Consider the following 14,919-nt stretch of genomic DNA (forward strand, 5'->3'; position numbering starts at 1 on the left):
AAATCGTTTCAGATCGTGATGACCACAAAACGAGACTTCGAAAGAACTAATGTTTCAAATGGTGGAGGACCGTCGCTTCGTGTATGAATTACGAGTGGTGTGGTTACTAAAATCGAAGCTTGAACCAAATGAAACGAAATAACCTATAAGATCCAGTTTTTGACAATGATCAGCTAGCGTACAAAGAAACTCTCTTTGGAACGAGTGACAAATGCGTGGGCGCAAAAGTGTTGTTGCATCTGAAGGAAAATGTAATTATGAGCCATTATCGAGAAGCCATTATATAGTGCAATAGCGAGGACAGATTAGCGGCGAACATAGGGCAACTTCAAACGACCTCGGTGCTGCTGAGCAGGTAAACGTGGACAACTGTGCATCCCAATCTTTGTCGCGTTAGATATAGACGGTCGCTTGCCAGCGGAAGCAGCAACCACGAATTTAGACATTTGTACATGTAGGTATTTATTATCGTACTAAAGCTAACTGCTGCCCTACAGCAACTAGAATAATGATAATAACAACAGCAGGGTCACCGAAATAGTGGGCTTCGGCCACCTGTTTAATCAGACGTTCTAACTGGTCAAATTCCAACAGGACAGTAGCCTCTCAATATGTGGCATATGTATATATGGTATATATAGTCAATATATAACTGCGTAGTCGCGAACCGTAATGCCAGCAATGACGGAAAAGAAAGTGATTGATAAGCTTACTTCACATATATATCATGGGCAAGTTCTATGCGCCGTTTGCCCCTACACGTTTCTCTGCGTCTCTTTTTGTTTTGAGTTTACATTTGGTATGGTCGTTAAACATTCCGTCAGATTGCTGGCTCGTAGCCATCATGAAACGACAAAGTATATCTATTCAAACCTAGATCACAACGTGTTCCCGAAGTTAGTCGGCAAATACGTTATTCGCAAAGCTATCAGGGGGACACGCTCGGTCGCCAAGTGCTACGTAAACCTCTGAAGAAATTCACATTTGCGACAAGAACAAAATATAACTGAGATTTGTTTTCGATCATCACTCTAGTCTCAAACGTAATAGAAGGAACTCATTACTAATCCATTGGTAGCATTATTCCAAAACAGATTATCATCCTACACAAGTGATGGTGCACTATTTAAAGCTAATAAAATCAACCGCATTTAATTGAGCTACAGCTATGGTACCCACATGAGTAGTATGCTGTGTTCAGCGAGATGGGAGACTGCTCTGCTTAATAGAAAGGATACTATATTCATTTTCGACAAGCATATGAAACGACAATAGTAAGGCTGCTATCTTTACCAAATAAATAGTAAGCGCTCAATGTGGACAAAACATTCATCTAATTTCGGAGACTGTGTTGTGTCGCTTTGATGCGATGCCATCGACAGTTAGCTCACTGTACTGCGTTTGGGCTGGGGACAGACTGTAAATATATAGCAGACGACACGGACGACTAACTCTCATAGCGCAGGATAAGGCAAGGCTTGCTTATACAAACAACATCACGCTAGGCCCGTGTAGGAAAACGTTGTTAACTACGTCACAGATAGTACTGAATAAATGTCGTGCTGCGTTATAACGCCAGTAGAGTTAATTGGATAGAACAAATTTCACCACTCGTTCCGTTCAAGTGCTACTTAGCCGATTTGGACAAAATGTAGCGCTTGGCTATGTCAGTGCAGCAGTACTTGTAGGAGCGCATTTGACGATGTTCGAAATAAGCGTTGCATGAATTGACAGGGGTGCATAATACTTATTAAGAGAAAATAACAGAGGCTAATAGATGATAAATATTATTACGCTATTTTTATTAGTATTATTATGGTAAATGGCATCTAACTGCAACTGTCAACAATAATCGGAAATAAATGAGTAGTCAAGTAAAACTCTGATCGGATTTGTGCATGACTGCGTACATTTCAAATGCCGGCTTACAATATATCATAATTTGTGCTTTAAAAAGGAAAAACTGACTATATTCAAGTTAGTTGTAAATAGATGGATCGAATTCTTTTCGAAAGCGGATAGAAACGTTATGTGGTATGATGTGGAAGGGGAGCATATATAGAGTAGACCGCCATGACCAAGCTGTGGCTGATGTGTAACATATAAATTCGAGTAGTTCTACGAATGAAAAGCGACTAATTATTGATTTATATCATAGTTAATTAATCATTCATCCTCATTGAATGTACATTGGAGGGCTGATATCGTCGTCGATCTAAATCGCTCATAATCCTTTTAGTAATTTAAGTTTTAGGTGGACTGTCGTTGACTGGTTATGTTATTAATGCGTTCTTTTGCTTCTAGGTTTCTATACATGCGACCGGGATCAATTTATACCATTATTTGTACATCATCTGTATTATAATTTTATGTGAACTGTTTCATTTACCTTTCAAACCAAAGTATGTCTATTTCTGATTAAAGCAAATTATTCTTATTGAAATACATTCGGTGGCCCGAAAAGTCTCAGTAATGACGACTGCTGTAAATACCTAGACACACAGAATATACTGATTGTGCATTCGCTCTTTTTGAAAATAGGTATGAATATCTCAATTAAGACTCCAGAATTGTCAGAAATTGATTCTTGAATGACTGCGAGCTAATTCCTAGTGCAGATTTCTTGCTTCAGAGGTATTTTAAAGAATAGTTGACTTTGGGTTATAGTTCCACCAGGGAACTTTCTGGTCTGTAGCTAAATTGTTTATAAATTTCAGAACATTCTAAAACACTGGTCTGGGTGGTGGTGCCACATTTAAAAGCGGAAATTTCAATTTTTGTAATTGTGTGCGTATAATTGGCCTACCCTATACCTACGACTTTTTGTTCTTCTATACAAATCGATTGTTTATAGGACGCACACATTACGACAGAAAAGGCTGTCTTAGGTTTTGGTTAGCTGAGGTACGGTTCTTGACTCGATAAATACAGCGGCCAAGATCACTGCGAAAAGGGAAGAAGCTAGGCCTTAATTTGAAGGAAAGATTTGCAAGTTGACATTCCTCTGCAGATAAGCATGCTTCATGTATATCGTATAGTATAAGAGGTCGGTAGAATTTGTGATGTACCAATGAAATAACACAAAATTGCAGATACGGTCGGATGAAATCTTAGTACAAGAAATATACAGCCAGGTCTGTTTTTTTCCTTACCAATAGACATGATAATTTATTATTCGCATATGGTTTGTGTAGGACATCAACAGAACTGTTGGCCTTTATACTTGTGGTATAACTGTAGAATATAGTCCTGGACCTGTTACCGAATATGGCACTCTATCTGCAATAATGAATGCAGAAACAAATGCATTTTGATTGATACTTGCAATTTTTATATATTTTTCTTTATCGCTGAGAACGCTAAAGCAAGACCAACAATAACCGTTCTTGTAACAGCACAAACAGCAACGCAGATGCATTGGGGCGGGCATTTACAGAACTTTTCTTTTTCCGCGAAGACGTCTTTTGCCTTCGTACGACCATTTGCAGCTCTTTTCTTTTACATTGGAATTATTGGAAGTATCATGCACGTAGCAATACTCCTGTTTGGTAAAAGCACAGGCATATACGGCACTTGAACCGGTAACAGCCAACGGCCTTTGCCTCTTCGCCGGAATTCACCTTGGTACCATTTGCCTTGCAGCAATTGTGGTCACATAGCCAAACGCAAACACGAGCCCTTGCAAGACTTTTCTTCCTTATCAGAACTCTCGGCTAAGCAGCAGATAGTTTTCATAAATTATCTTGCAACAACATACATAAATACAGATACATCTGCGAGAACTCTTGCTGTTCTTCTTCTCTTCGTCAGAGCCCTACTTTGCGTCGCAGCAGTCCTTCTCGCAGCCGCTTAAACAGATCAAAATGCTCTTAGATGAGCACTCAGAGATCTCTGTTGCCTCATGGTCTTTTCCAATATCAGATGTGTCAGCATTTTTTCCTGTAGGTGCACACGCCGATCCATTTGTCCAGACGTTGACTCATTTCCTTTAGAAATTACACCGCTGTTTCTCGGTTTGAAGTACCCTTTCTTGTAAGAGGTCAGACAAATGCGAACAATGCGCCTCGAAGTTTATTCGCAGCCCTCCATTTCCCTTTGCTCTTCATTATCAGTGTCCGCGCAACAGTAGCAGTAGGCTTCGTTTTTTTGGCAACAGTCTACGCAAATGCAGATACATTTACATGAACGGTGAGTATTATCGATGTTTTCCTCGATCGATTGCGGGCAGAAGTTTTTCCGTTCACAACAGATATAGTTGGGCTAACATCGAAAGGCATTGTGGTTCGTCTCATCACCTGACCCTGCAGCCTTGGTTAGGTTTCAGCAATTGGTCGTATGACTGCACACATAGACACATTTGCAAGCGCATTTGCTTTTTTTTGGTTTTCTTTGGAAGTATTCTCCATCGTCTCAGTTGACGTGCCGAATAGTGGCTGTAATAGTCTTTTGAGAATTTTAAAATAATTACCTAGTTATATCTACACAATTGTGAAACCACCTTTTGAGAACTCGAAAATCCCATGAGGCGATCAGCGGCGTCAACTTAGCTTAATCTAAACAAAGTCTCTTAACAATTTTTATTTGATTCATCTCTGTGACCTAAACCAAGAGCAAGCACCTTAAATATCGTTTCGTAAGTACATATGAATAATAACTGAAGGTCTACTTACGTCGAAAAATTGGTGAAGTTATCATCGCAGACTTTGCAGCCTACTGCGCAACCGTCTATACATCTTTGCTATTTACAATGGCGCCGTCTTTTCAACAAATCGTACGCAAAAATTGACAAAGCCGTGTGCGCAGTCCAGCTAACGGGATTAACTATTTTCGGTGTCTAAAGTTACATGAGTCAGATGAACTACAATGAAAGTTAAAATTTTCGATTTCTACTACAGTACCAACAAACACACTGTTTTTACAGTTTGAATACTCATTTATTTAATGCCTGGTAAAGAACTGCAGGACTGTTACAACAGTCACGAGTATGTTCGTGAGGAGAGCTCCACTAAATTCGTAGAAAAGAGTAACCATCTGTCTGGGAAGTCTCTCCCGACGAAAAACGTTTATCAAGCTAATAAGATATTTGTACCGCTAATCGAGTTAAGAATTCTAAGGGTCGCTATTGTCATACAGTATCAACGCCTATAAATGCAATAGAATAAAGACGACCTATAGCACCTCGCCTTAATGCTCTGCGCAGTACGCGTATTTATTTTGCCATTTTCCGATCAGTTTCCGCCGGGTTTTTCAAACGGGACAGTTTTTATAAATGATAGGCAATTCGCATTTATGAAAAATATTTTAACAAAGGTTCCACTTTTTGACCTAAATACTTCTTAGGGTTCATCTAGTTTCTTGGCTTTCAAGCTTCGTTACTTCAGTAGCATACTCTGAATTTTATTGTTGGCGTTACGGTAATTCGAACTTTTGCAGCACTGGTTGCTTACGACAAATTCAGCTGAGTAGACTTCCAACACAAGTCAATGTCTCCGTGCTTAAGATAAACAGTAACGCGTTTCGATAAGCCATAGGCTTGACAATTCGTCTTTACGCATTAAATATAATATATTTATCTTTAAAGCGTAAAAAGTATTTCTGGCTAACTTAATATGCAACGAACTTTAATGAAGAACGTAGTTTTCGGTAACCATGTTCATAGATTATATGATATGTATTCAGATACAAATGTGTTGAATAGTACCAGATGACAATCTACTTCTTGCAGGTCCTATCATATTAGGACTGTATCAGAACCTGATACAGTCATCCATCTCATTCTCTTTAGGAACTCGCATTAAGATACTGGTGAAACCCCATTTTGGGAAAAGCAGGATTGAGCAGGTCGGCGGTTGAAAAAGTAACAAGCACGGAAACTGGGGAACGACCCGGTATTTTAGTCATCGAATACAACAGCGAGAAAAAAATTCTACGAGGAATTTCGCAGTAAAATAGAATGGTGAAAACAATTAAATTCGTCCGAAAGGCTCATCTAAAAAAAGACAGTAAATTCTTAAAAAAAGAACTGACTATAAAAAAAAAAACTGTTCCAAGGAAACTTTAACAGGGTAAGATATGAATCACGTTTGATTATTGAAGAAAGTGTTCAAAAAGTGCCGCCGAGAGAACTTGCCGGGCCGAGTGACAGGGTCACGTGATGATCACTAACTCCCAACGCCAATGTGCGCCACATCACATCAGGTAGATATGACTGAATTCACGAAACTATGCCCGGTTCGCTGCCAGTTACGCCTTCACAGAATAAACGACACCGTTCTCAAATGGCACTCGTCTCAGGAGAGCGAACGAATGCTTCTTTCTAGTCCGAAACTTTCGCCGCTGTAATTACCAGATTAAAACGGCCATCGGACAAGCTGGTTTTTGAGCTATTGTTTAAACGGCAAGCAAAAGCTGCGGCTAAGTAGAAGAGCAACACGCTATTCATTCTAGTTAGTTCAACAAAACAGAACGGGAAAAACAGGTCACAATTAGAAAACGGGCATGGTCCAGTTCTGAAATCTGTCAGCAGCAAAGGTAATAATTCAGCACGTTTCGATTTGTTCTTCCAATCAACTCAAATCAGTCTTCGAACTCAGAAAGCAAAAAATATTAACGTCGCCTTTTGCCACCCCAGAACAGGAAAACAACGTCCTTAAGTTAATAAAGTTAGTTCTACCAGTTCAGGCAACCAAGAGTTTTCTTACCTGTATGTAGACTCCTGCAACATTGAAAAGCTTTTTGGCATGCCTTTGGTTACTCCTGGTTAGTTCGCTTAGTATTTGCGTTGTTAGTTCACTTGGTTGAAACACAACGTGCATTTCTACTGTTTTATAGCAAATAAACATTTTTTACATAAATATTCCTACAATGAAGACAGTGTTCGGACCTTATGAGGCCTTAAAAACTAAGAACATGCCAATAGATTTACAGGTCTCGTGGCTTATGCTCATGTGGCAAAGGGTGCACTCTCACCAAATTCGGCGATGTTTTCTGATATGATGCAGCGGCATAGACACCACTATAATTCTAAGATAATTCACTTGTGATACAACAGTACAGTTGACAATTGGATTAAAAATTTTACAACATAACTTTCTACGTGATGAAAGCATCCTGACATCTAATTGATATCGGTACACTGGACCTGTTAGTGTTGTCCTAGCCTATGGTATGGTCTAGGTACGTCACGAATGAAATCGTCTTTATTAATTAGATGTCTGAGGGCTGTGTGTGGTTTACTTACTTTTCTGTGTGTGTGTTGTCTGTTGTCTGGTGTGCTCCGATTTACAGTGTACCTCAAGAACATTGTGTTGTATTGTTGTCATTGAGAATATTGTGCAAACGTATCTCGGCTCTGCTGCTTGGACCTTCTGACCTTAGACTCGATTTGGTTTTCTTTACCGACGCTGACTCAGGAACGTTTTCCAACGAGCATGAGGTAAGCCGATGTCCCATTCTGTGAGACATCAAGGCTTGCCTGCCAATCACACGCAGCTTCCAGATAGCACATTCGTAGATGCAATGCTTATCTAAATAGTGCTTCTCAAGCTCGTTCTGGCCATTGCTAGTGACGAACGTGCATTTGTCACTCGTAGAAGGCCAATAATGCTGGGCAGCTCGTCGCAATTATCGTTGTCTCCAACCTGTTGGTGGGCGCAAATGTTTGATCGTTAGCTTTCACTAATACACGCGACAGACTCATCTGACATTCGAAATGTTTGATTTTTTTCTGGGTCAGTTCGAGTGGCAATTGGCCAATCATCTACTATTAAGTCTGGGAGATGTCTTGTTTCATTTATTGGCACTGAAAGCGCCAATCTCCGCGAGCGGTAAACGTTAGACCTCTTCCCGTTCAGTTTTGTCAGGAGGAACTATATTTCTTAACTTGCTCGGCAAATTCCATTAAAATTTCGCTCCCACAGCATGTCCCTCCTTGAGGATCATCGGGTTTGGCGTTAATGGACATAAGGCCGCAAAATTTCTCGAAGCTGATCGACCTAGCAAGTGGCATGTAATGTTACAGATAGCTGTCCGTGCGTCTTCACATAATAATAATAATAGGTAACAGCCTATAGGAACGTCAGGCAACATTTCAGGGTAAGCCAATATATGCCAACTTCGCAATTATATTGTCTTGCCCTTAACGATCGAACAAAGTCTCTCCCTAGAATCCCCATGCTTCCTACCGAGGCAACTTTCTATTCTGAATATGAGAATAGCTGTAGTCATCATATACACGTTAAATATATCACAAGAAAATTTTATGAATACGTTGTCTTAACCTGTTTTATCCGGTGGCTTGCTCTTTCAGTTGTATTACATAGGCTACGTCTGAGACAGCAAATGATACGAGTCTAACTAATGAAGCCTTAGTTAGCCAAATGTAATAACTGCATCTATTCATGCTAAACTAGTTAACGTCAAGCTTCGAACCGATTTTGATTGCAACAACTGTGCCTTGGTAAAGCGGTTCAATGCAAGCTGCCTTTGTACCATCTTCAATGAATGGGCCCCTTGCTTAGACCTAACTGCCTCGGGGAACGGCACTTCATCTAGAACTATATTGAGGCAGCTGGGATCTTCGTACTCTTTCTTGAGCGCAATCATCATGCATGGCTCACCATATTTCATGGAGTTCTCAGAGTTAGCTATGTCGTCAGGAATGATTATGACGTCACATATATAGAACAGCCCCTGTGGACAAAAACGTACGAAAATGACAATTGAAATAATATGTGAGGAGCAGTACCGTTATTATCGATATAATGTTCAGACATTGTTACGAAATTACGTTTGCGATCCTCGAAACGGTTTGTGGCAAGGTTGTACGTTCCACAAGAGTAACTGCCCCAATAAGCAGTCTTCGAACTTAATGCCAATTCTAGAAGGGGTAATAGAGCTCGTTAAACAGAACATTTATATATTTCTCAATAGAACCACGGGTCGCTCATATACACTTTACCGCTAGAAACTACAAAAAAAGAGAAACACATAACTGGCCGAACAACTGTGTAGAGTTATAACGTACCATTCCATTGACATAATTGAATAACTTTTTTGCATCCGATCATTATTCTGAGAAGTGATATCCTTTATTTCAGACTTTTCATAAACTTCAACCGCATGGACCGAAAGAAATATCACGAAGGTTTTTGCGTTGGTTTTACGCAAGAAAAATGCTGTACTGAAATATCCATTCAGGATAGTAACAATCTTGGGAGAAATCAATATTATTCATTGGCTGTATTTCATCTTCAAACATGTCGTATAACAATTTCATGGGCGCAAAAAAGCTTCGGGTGACGACTATGAGCCTGGGCCTTGAGTTCAAAAATTACGAAATGGTATGCAGACTTCTAGGTTAAGAGAAGTATTCGAAATTAAAGTTTAACCCTGGTGGACAAAGATCGAAGCACGAATTCGAGTGCGATCATCATGTTAAACAGGATGTAGTGCAGCCCGACGGCGTTCGAGATAATACAAAAGATTTAGGTTTCATAATCATAGGGTATCCAAGTTGTCAATTATCGCTTGTATTTTGGTAAATTGGCCACCAACAATTAAGCAACCTAAAAAAATAAGAGAATATATTGCTGGACCAAAATTTTATAACTATTCGAAAATGTGTCGTTTGGGTTTTTTCTCGTGTTTTCAACGTTTTATTGCTAGAAGTCAAAGAACTGAATTTAGTGACACGCGTTTTTGTCAAACAATTAACTCACCAGATTAATTTAATGGGCGTGCGTTATGAAAACAGAACTTATGAAATCATGGCGGCAACGTACCAGTTTATCCTTGATAACTCTCGAAATAGTGGTGCGACTAGCGCCAAGTTCCCTTACTAAAGCCCTCGCTGATTTCCCCAGATTTGAACAAATACGTTTCTCAACAAGTTGTACAAACTGTCCTGTGGTAAACCGCACAGGCCGACCCGAACTTTTACAATGCTGGGTCTCTCCCGTTTTTTGAAGCGAGTAATAATCCGGTTTACAGTTCTTTGATGCATGTCAGGTCGTCTTACAATCTCAAGGGCGGTCAGGCCCCGTTGATAGCAACAAATGACTTCGGTACTCTTATATGCTGGTCTTGTCATCTTTAGGAAATGATCTGAGATAATCTATGTTTAACGCCAACGAAGGCAACTACTTTGTGACATCTCTCTTCCGACAGATGTCACAAAGTAGTTGCCTTCGACATAACGTGTCGTATTTCCATTTACGCCAGAGAGGGTATATTATTTTTGCACTACACCATATATGCTTATGGCTGTTTGAAAAAGTATGATCTTTATTATCCCCAACAAGAGTATATACCACTCGTTGCGTCTACTTCGGCAAGCCAGTCGTAAGCTTAGTTTTATGCAAAAGCCAAAGTTGGAGACGAAGCTCATCATGCTACCTTAAACTTGTGGTTCTACACGCACGGCCTCTTCGACATCCATGAAATATTTTCTGTAGTTAACGTTATTCTGAAAAAATACGACATATTCTCTAATTGAAAAATTGCCGTAACATATGCTACAGGCTGTAAAATATTAGTAAGTTATAATATTTTAATAAAAAGTATTTAAGCTGTAAACCGCTATGGCCAGGTTCTATTTGCAAACTTAATACTTCGTAGTAGCTTTTGTTCTAATTATATCATACATTATATATTCTGCGCGCCAAATTTCCTCAAATACTTTATGAACTAAATTTTTCATTATTAATTTCGACTCCTAACCAGTGTAATCATTGCAGGAGAAAGCTCAGCTGAAAAAATTGACAATGTACAAATGTAATTTCTGGGTTAAGAATCGGTTGCCCACAATTAAAAATGAACTGCCCTTATTTGAACCAATTACTACGTCGTCATCTGTTCTCACCCATACAGAGCGTAATCTAACCTTCAAGGATACGCATTATCCGTTCAGATCTTACGTACATAGTTAAAATCATTTTTGCATCCTCTGTTTTCGGAATTCCGAGTCATTTACAAAAAATCATCTTTTAGTTAATTGGTGGCTTTCTGTTTTCGACAGACGTACAAACATTATCATATATGAAACAAATCATTAAGTATCCATTTTAAGATATTGCTAGTTTTTACTACGTGGATAGGATGTGTTGCGTTTTAATAGATAAAAGTCAAGAACGAATCTTATTAAATAGACCGAATAATCAAGACAAGAAGAACTATTATGACTATATGAAGAATTCTAAAAAATTGAGTCTTTTGAGTGTTTACTCTAATGGTATAAATGGTCCTCTTGCATAAGATCTAGTCTCCAGTTACTTGCAACGTCATTAGGGAATTGTCTTTGATTTACCTTTGAAAAATTCAAAACGACCTTTTCTTAACACAATAATATCGAACAACGTCAGTTAAGCTAGTATTTATATATGAGCCAATCATGTAATATATCATCAATCACGAATCTGTGTTCGTATTTTTAGTACAAATATTATTTTCTCCATTTTTATATCATCCCATGTGAAGTAACTCATGCAATTTCGTATGCTGCGTATTATTGGGAACTTAGTTTTTGTATTTTAACCTTAATAAATAACCTTCCTATTTTTTAATCAATTTTCTATTGTTTACTTTTGTTGTTGCAGTGTTATACGGAAATACGCTTCCCAGAACATACGATCTGGAGTTTGCATTCTGCCCATACTCGGTTTCCTAATGCGGCCGTATCTATAGTACCTTATATGTTATTATTTACTTTGACCTATGTATTTGCATGATTTCAGTGTTGTGATTATTAAGTAATAAAGTGTTTTTATTATGACATATTTGGACCATTTAGAGAGACCGTTTGCAGTAACAAGGTTTCGGATAGTCAGAACTACTCTACTTATTTAAATTAAGAAAAATATATGAAACTGGTCGTTATAATAACGCTATTATCCTACGACAGTATACTATGCTTATTTCATCTAAATCTTATATAAACTTATAGGCATACAATAGAAAAACTCCATAAATTAGCCAATGTAGAAATTTTCTATTAGAGTAAATGTCCATTATATACGTTTGAATTAGAAGGGGGTCCTCCCTGACATTATTAAGAATTTAGAAGTGTTACGTCGATTAAAAGTCTAACGCTAGATTAAATGGATTATTTAAAAGTGGATTATTTCTCTCGCTCAAGTGGATTATTTAAAATTGCCGAAATGTTCTCAGACCCCAATTTGCATAGCATAGGATGAAGGAAACGACAAAAACAAGACACCCTAAACTGAGTAAGGCGTTGGAGATGGGATTTTTCGTTCACATAATCTCAAATAGTTCTTTATTCGTCCTTCGTACAAACACTAAAATGCGCTGCAGTGCACGCCTCTACGGACATCACTGTCCATTTCTTATTTCAAGGCCTACTTATAACTTACGCAATAGGCTTTTATCCTTAGCATTTTTTTATACCTCTTCTTCACCCTGTATGAGTTCTAATTTGGGCCACGAGAGCACTGGAAATTTATCCACACTTCACTTATCTAGCCCTCGTCTTCCTGTATGATTTAGTATAGAAAATAGAAATCTGCTTCGACATCAGGTAAACGATTGTTCTGCCTATGAGTCAATATATTTCTGTGCTATGTAGATATTGACGATTGTGGGTCGCCAAGGCTGAGTGTTATGATCGCGCCAAAGACTATTCAAAAGTTACGAGACAACCAACTTCATGCATACAAACAAAGCCGACTGATATTCTGGTGTATTATTACCGGTTAGAACGCAAACTATTTGGTCACCCAGTGTCAAATAAAGACAACACCAGTTGTTACACTCTTAGTGTAATCGATCGAGATTTCTTTATGCGTTGTAGCTTTCGTGGATTAAATTGTTTATGACTCCAACCAATACATTTCAATTGGCACCGTGGTCACTAAATGCCAGTGGATTCGGGTTCTGGCTTTCATCGTCAAAGCCAAAAATAAAGAGTAATAACACAAGATGATTCGTTTTGTTTTTACCACGTTGTAGTGGTAAATGTGATTTTCTCCAACAAACGTGTTATCGTAACTCTGTGTCGGACGACAGTTCTATGTGTCTGCGATGTGTTTTTATTTTTATTTATGGCTATAACAATTAGTGCATGTCACAAAAAGCATATCTATACAAACCGTGTAAAATAAATAAAGGAGGGTATGATGTGTCGTGCGCGTGAAAATCACGTCATGTATGCTTACATGCTTTGACTAAATTGAGACTGTTAATAAGGTTTATCTAACTACTTCATGTGATACGCTAAATTACCAATTTTTATCAATGTGTGGATATATTTCCTTTTGCAACGCCTTAGTCTCGAATATATATATTCGAGTTTCGTAGTCTTGAGTCGGATTTCAAAAATGTTCTATTTATTCGGTGGCATGCTTTATTCAACGAAAAGTCATATCACTTTATCACAACGAAAAGTGGGGGGGGGGGGGGGGGAGATAGCTTAAGCATAGGAACTGGATGAGTTGCTTTCGCTTGAAACCTCTATCTATCTATCTATCTATCTATCTATCTATCTATCTATCTATCTATCTATCTATCTATCTATCTATCTATCTATCTATCTATCTATCTATCTATCTATCTATCTATCTATCTATCTATCTATCTATCTATCTATCTATCTATCTAATCTATCTATCTATCTATCTATCTATCTATCTATCTATCTATCTATCTATCTATCTATCTATCTATCTATCTATCTATCTATCTATCTATCTATCTATCTATCTATCTATCTATCTATCTATCTATCTATCTATCTATCTATCTATCTATCTATCTATCTATCTATCTATCTATCTATCTATCTATCTATCTATCTATCTATCTATCTATCTATCTATCTATCTATCTATCTATCTATCTATCTATCTATCTATCTATCTATCTATCTATCTATCTATCTATCTATCTATCTATCTATCTATCTATCTATCTATCTATCTATCTATCTATCTATCTATCTATCTATCTATCTATCTATCTATCTATCTATCTATCTATCTATCTATCTATCTATCTATCTATCTATCTATCTATCTATCTATCTATCTATCTATCTATCTATCTATCTATCTATCTATCTATCTATCTATCTATCTATCTATCTATCTATCTATCTATCTATCTATCTATCTATCTATCTATCTATCTATCTATCTATCTATCTATCTATCTATCTATCTATCTATCTATCTATCTATCTATCTATCTATCTATCTATCTATCTATCTATCTATCTATCTATCTATCTATCTATCTATCTATCTATCTATCTATCTATCTATCTATCTATCTATCTATCTATCTATCTATCTATCTATCTATCTATCTATCTATCTATCTATCTATCTATCTATCTATCTATCTATCTATCTATCTATCTATCTATCTATCTATCTATCTATCTATCTATCTATCTATCTATCTATCTATCTATCTATCTATCTATCTATCTATTATCTATCTATCTATCTATCTATCTATCTATCTATCTATCTATCTATCTATCTATCTATCTATCTATCTATCTATCTATCTATCTATCTATCTATCTATCTATCTATCTATCTATCTATCTATCTATCTATCTATCTATCTATCTATCTATCTATCTATCTATCTATCTATCTATCTATCTATCTATCTATCTATCTATCTATCTATCTATCTATCTATCTATCTATCTATCTATCTATCTATCTATCTATCTATCTATCTATCTATCTATCTATCTATCTATCTATCTATCTATCTATCTATCTATCTATCTATCTATCTATCTATCTATCTATCTATCTATCTATCTATCTATCTATCTATCTATCTATCTATCTATCTATCTATCTATCTATCTATCTATCTATCTATCTATCTATCTATCTATCTATCTATCTATCTATCTATCTATCTATCTATCTATCTATCTAT

General features: G+C 37.2%; 1 protein-coding gene across 6 annotated transcripts in view; it reads left to right on the top strand.

The window, feature by feature from the left end:
* The window catches only part of Ccm3 (programmed cell death protein 10 Ccm3), an 18,632-nt gene extending 6,860 nt beyond the window's left edge, over positions 1-11,772 (top strand). For 2 of the 6 annotated variants that reach the window (XM_086974803.1, XM_022815482.2), the window contains one exon: positions 13-1,886. In XM_086974803.1, coding sequence (XP_086830929.1) covers positions 13-87 — 75 coding nt within the window. In that variant the 3' untranslated portion in view covers positions 88-1,886. Of the gene's footprint in view, positions 1-12; positions 1,887-2,304; positions 6,532-7,287; positions 7,436-11,594 lie in introns of those variants that run through there. The other 4 variants (XR_015317055.1, XR_015317054.1, XR_015317056.1 and 1 more) reach the window with 4 other exon arrangements.
* The last annotated feature ends 3,147 nt before the right edge of the window (positions 11,773-14,919 follow it).

Source organism: Varroa destructor, unplaced genomic scaffold (genome assembly GCF_002443255.2).
Source record: "Varroa destructor unplaced genomic scaffold, Vdes_3.0 BEIS01000007.1, whole genome shotgun sequence".
NCBI classification, from domain to species: domain Eukaryota; kingdom Metazoa; phylum Arthropoda; class Arachnida; order Mesostigmata; family Varroidae; genus Varroa; species Varroa destructor.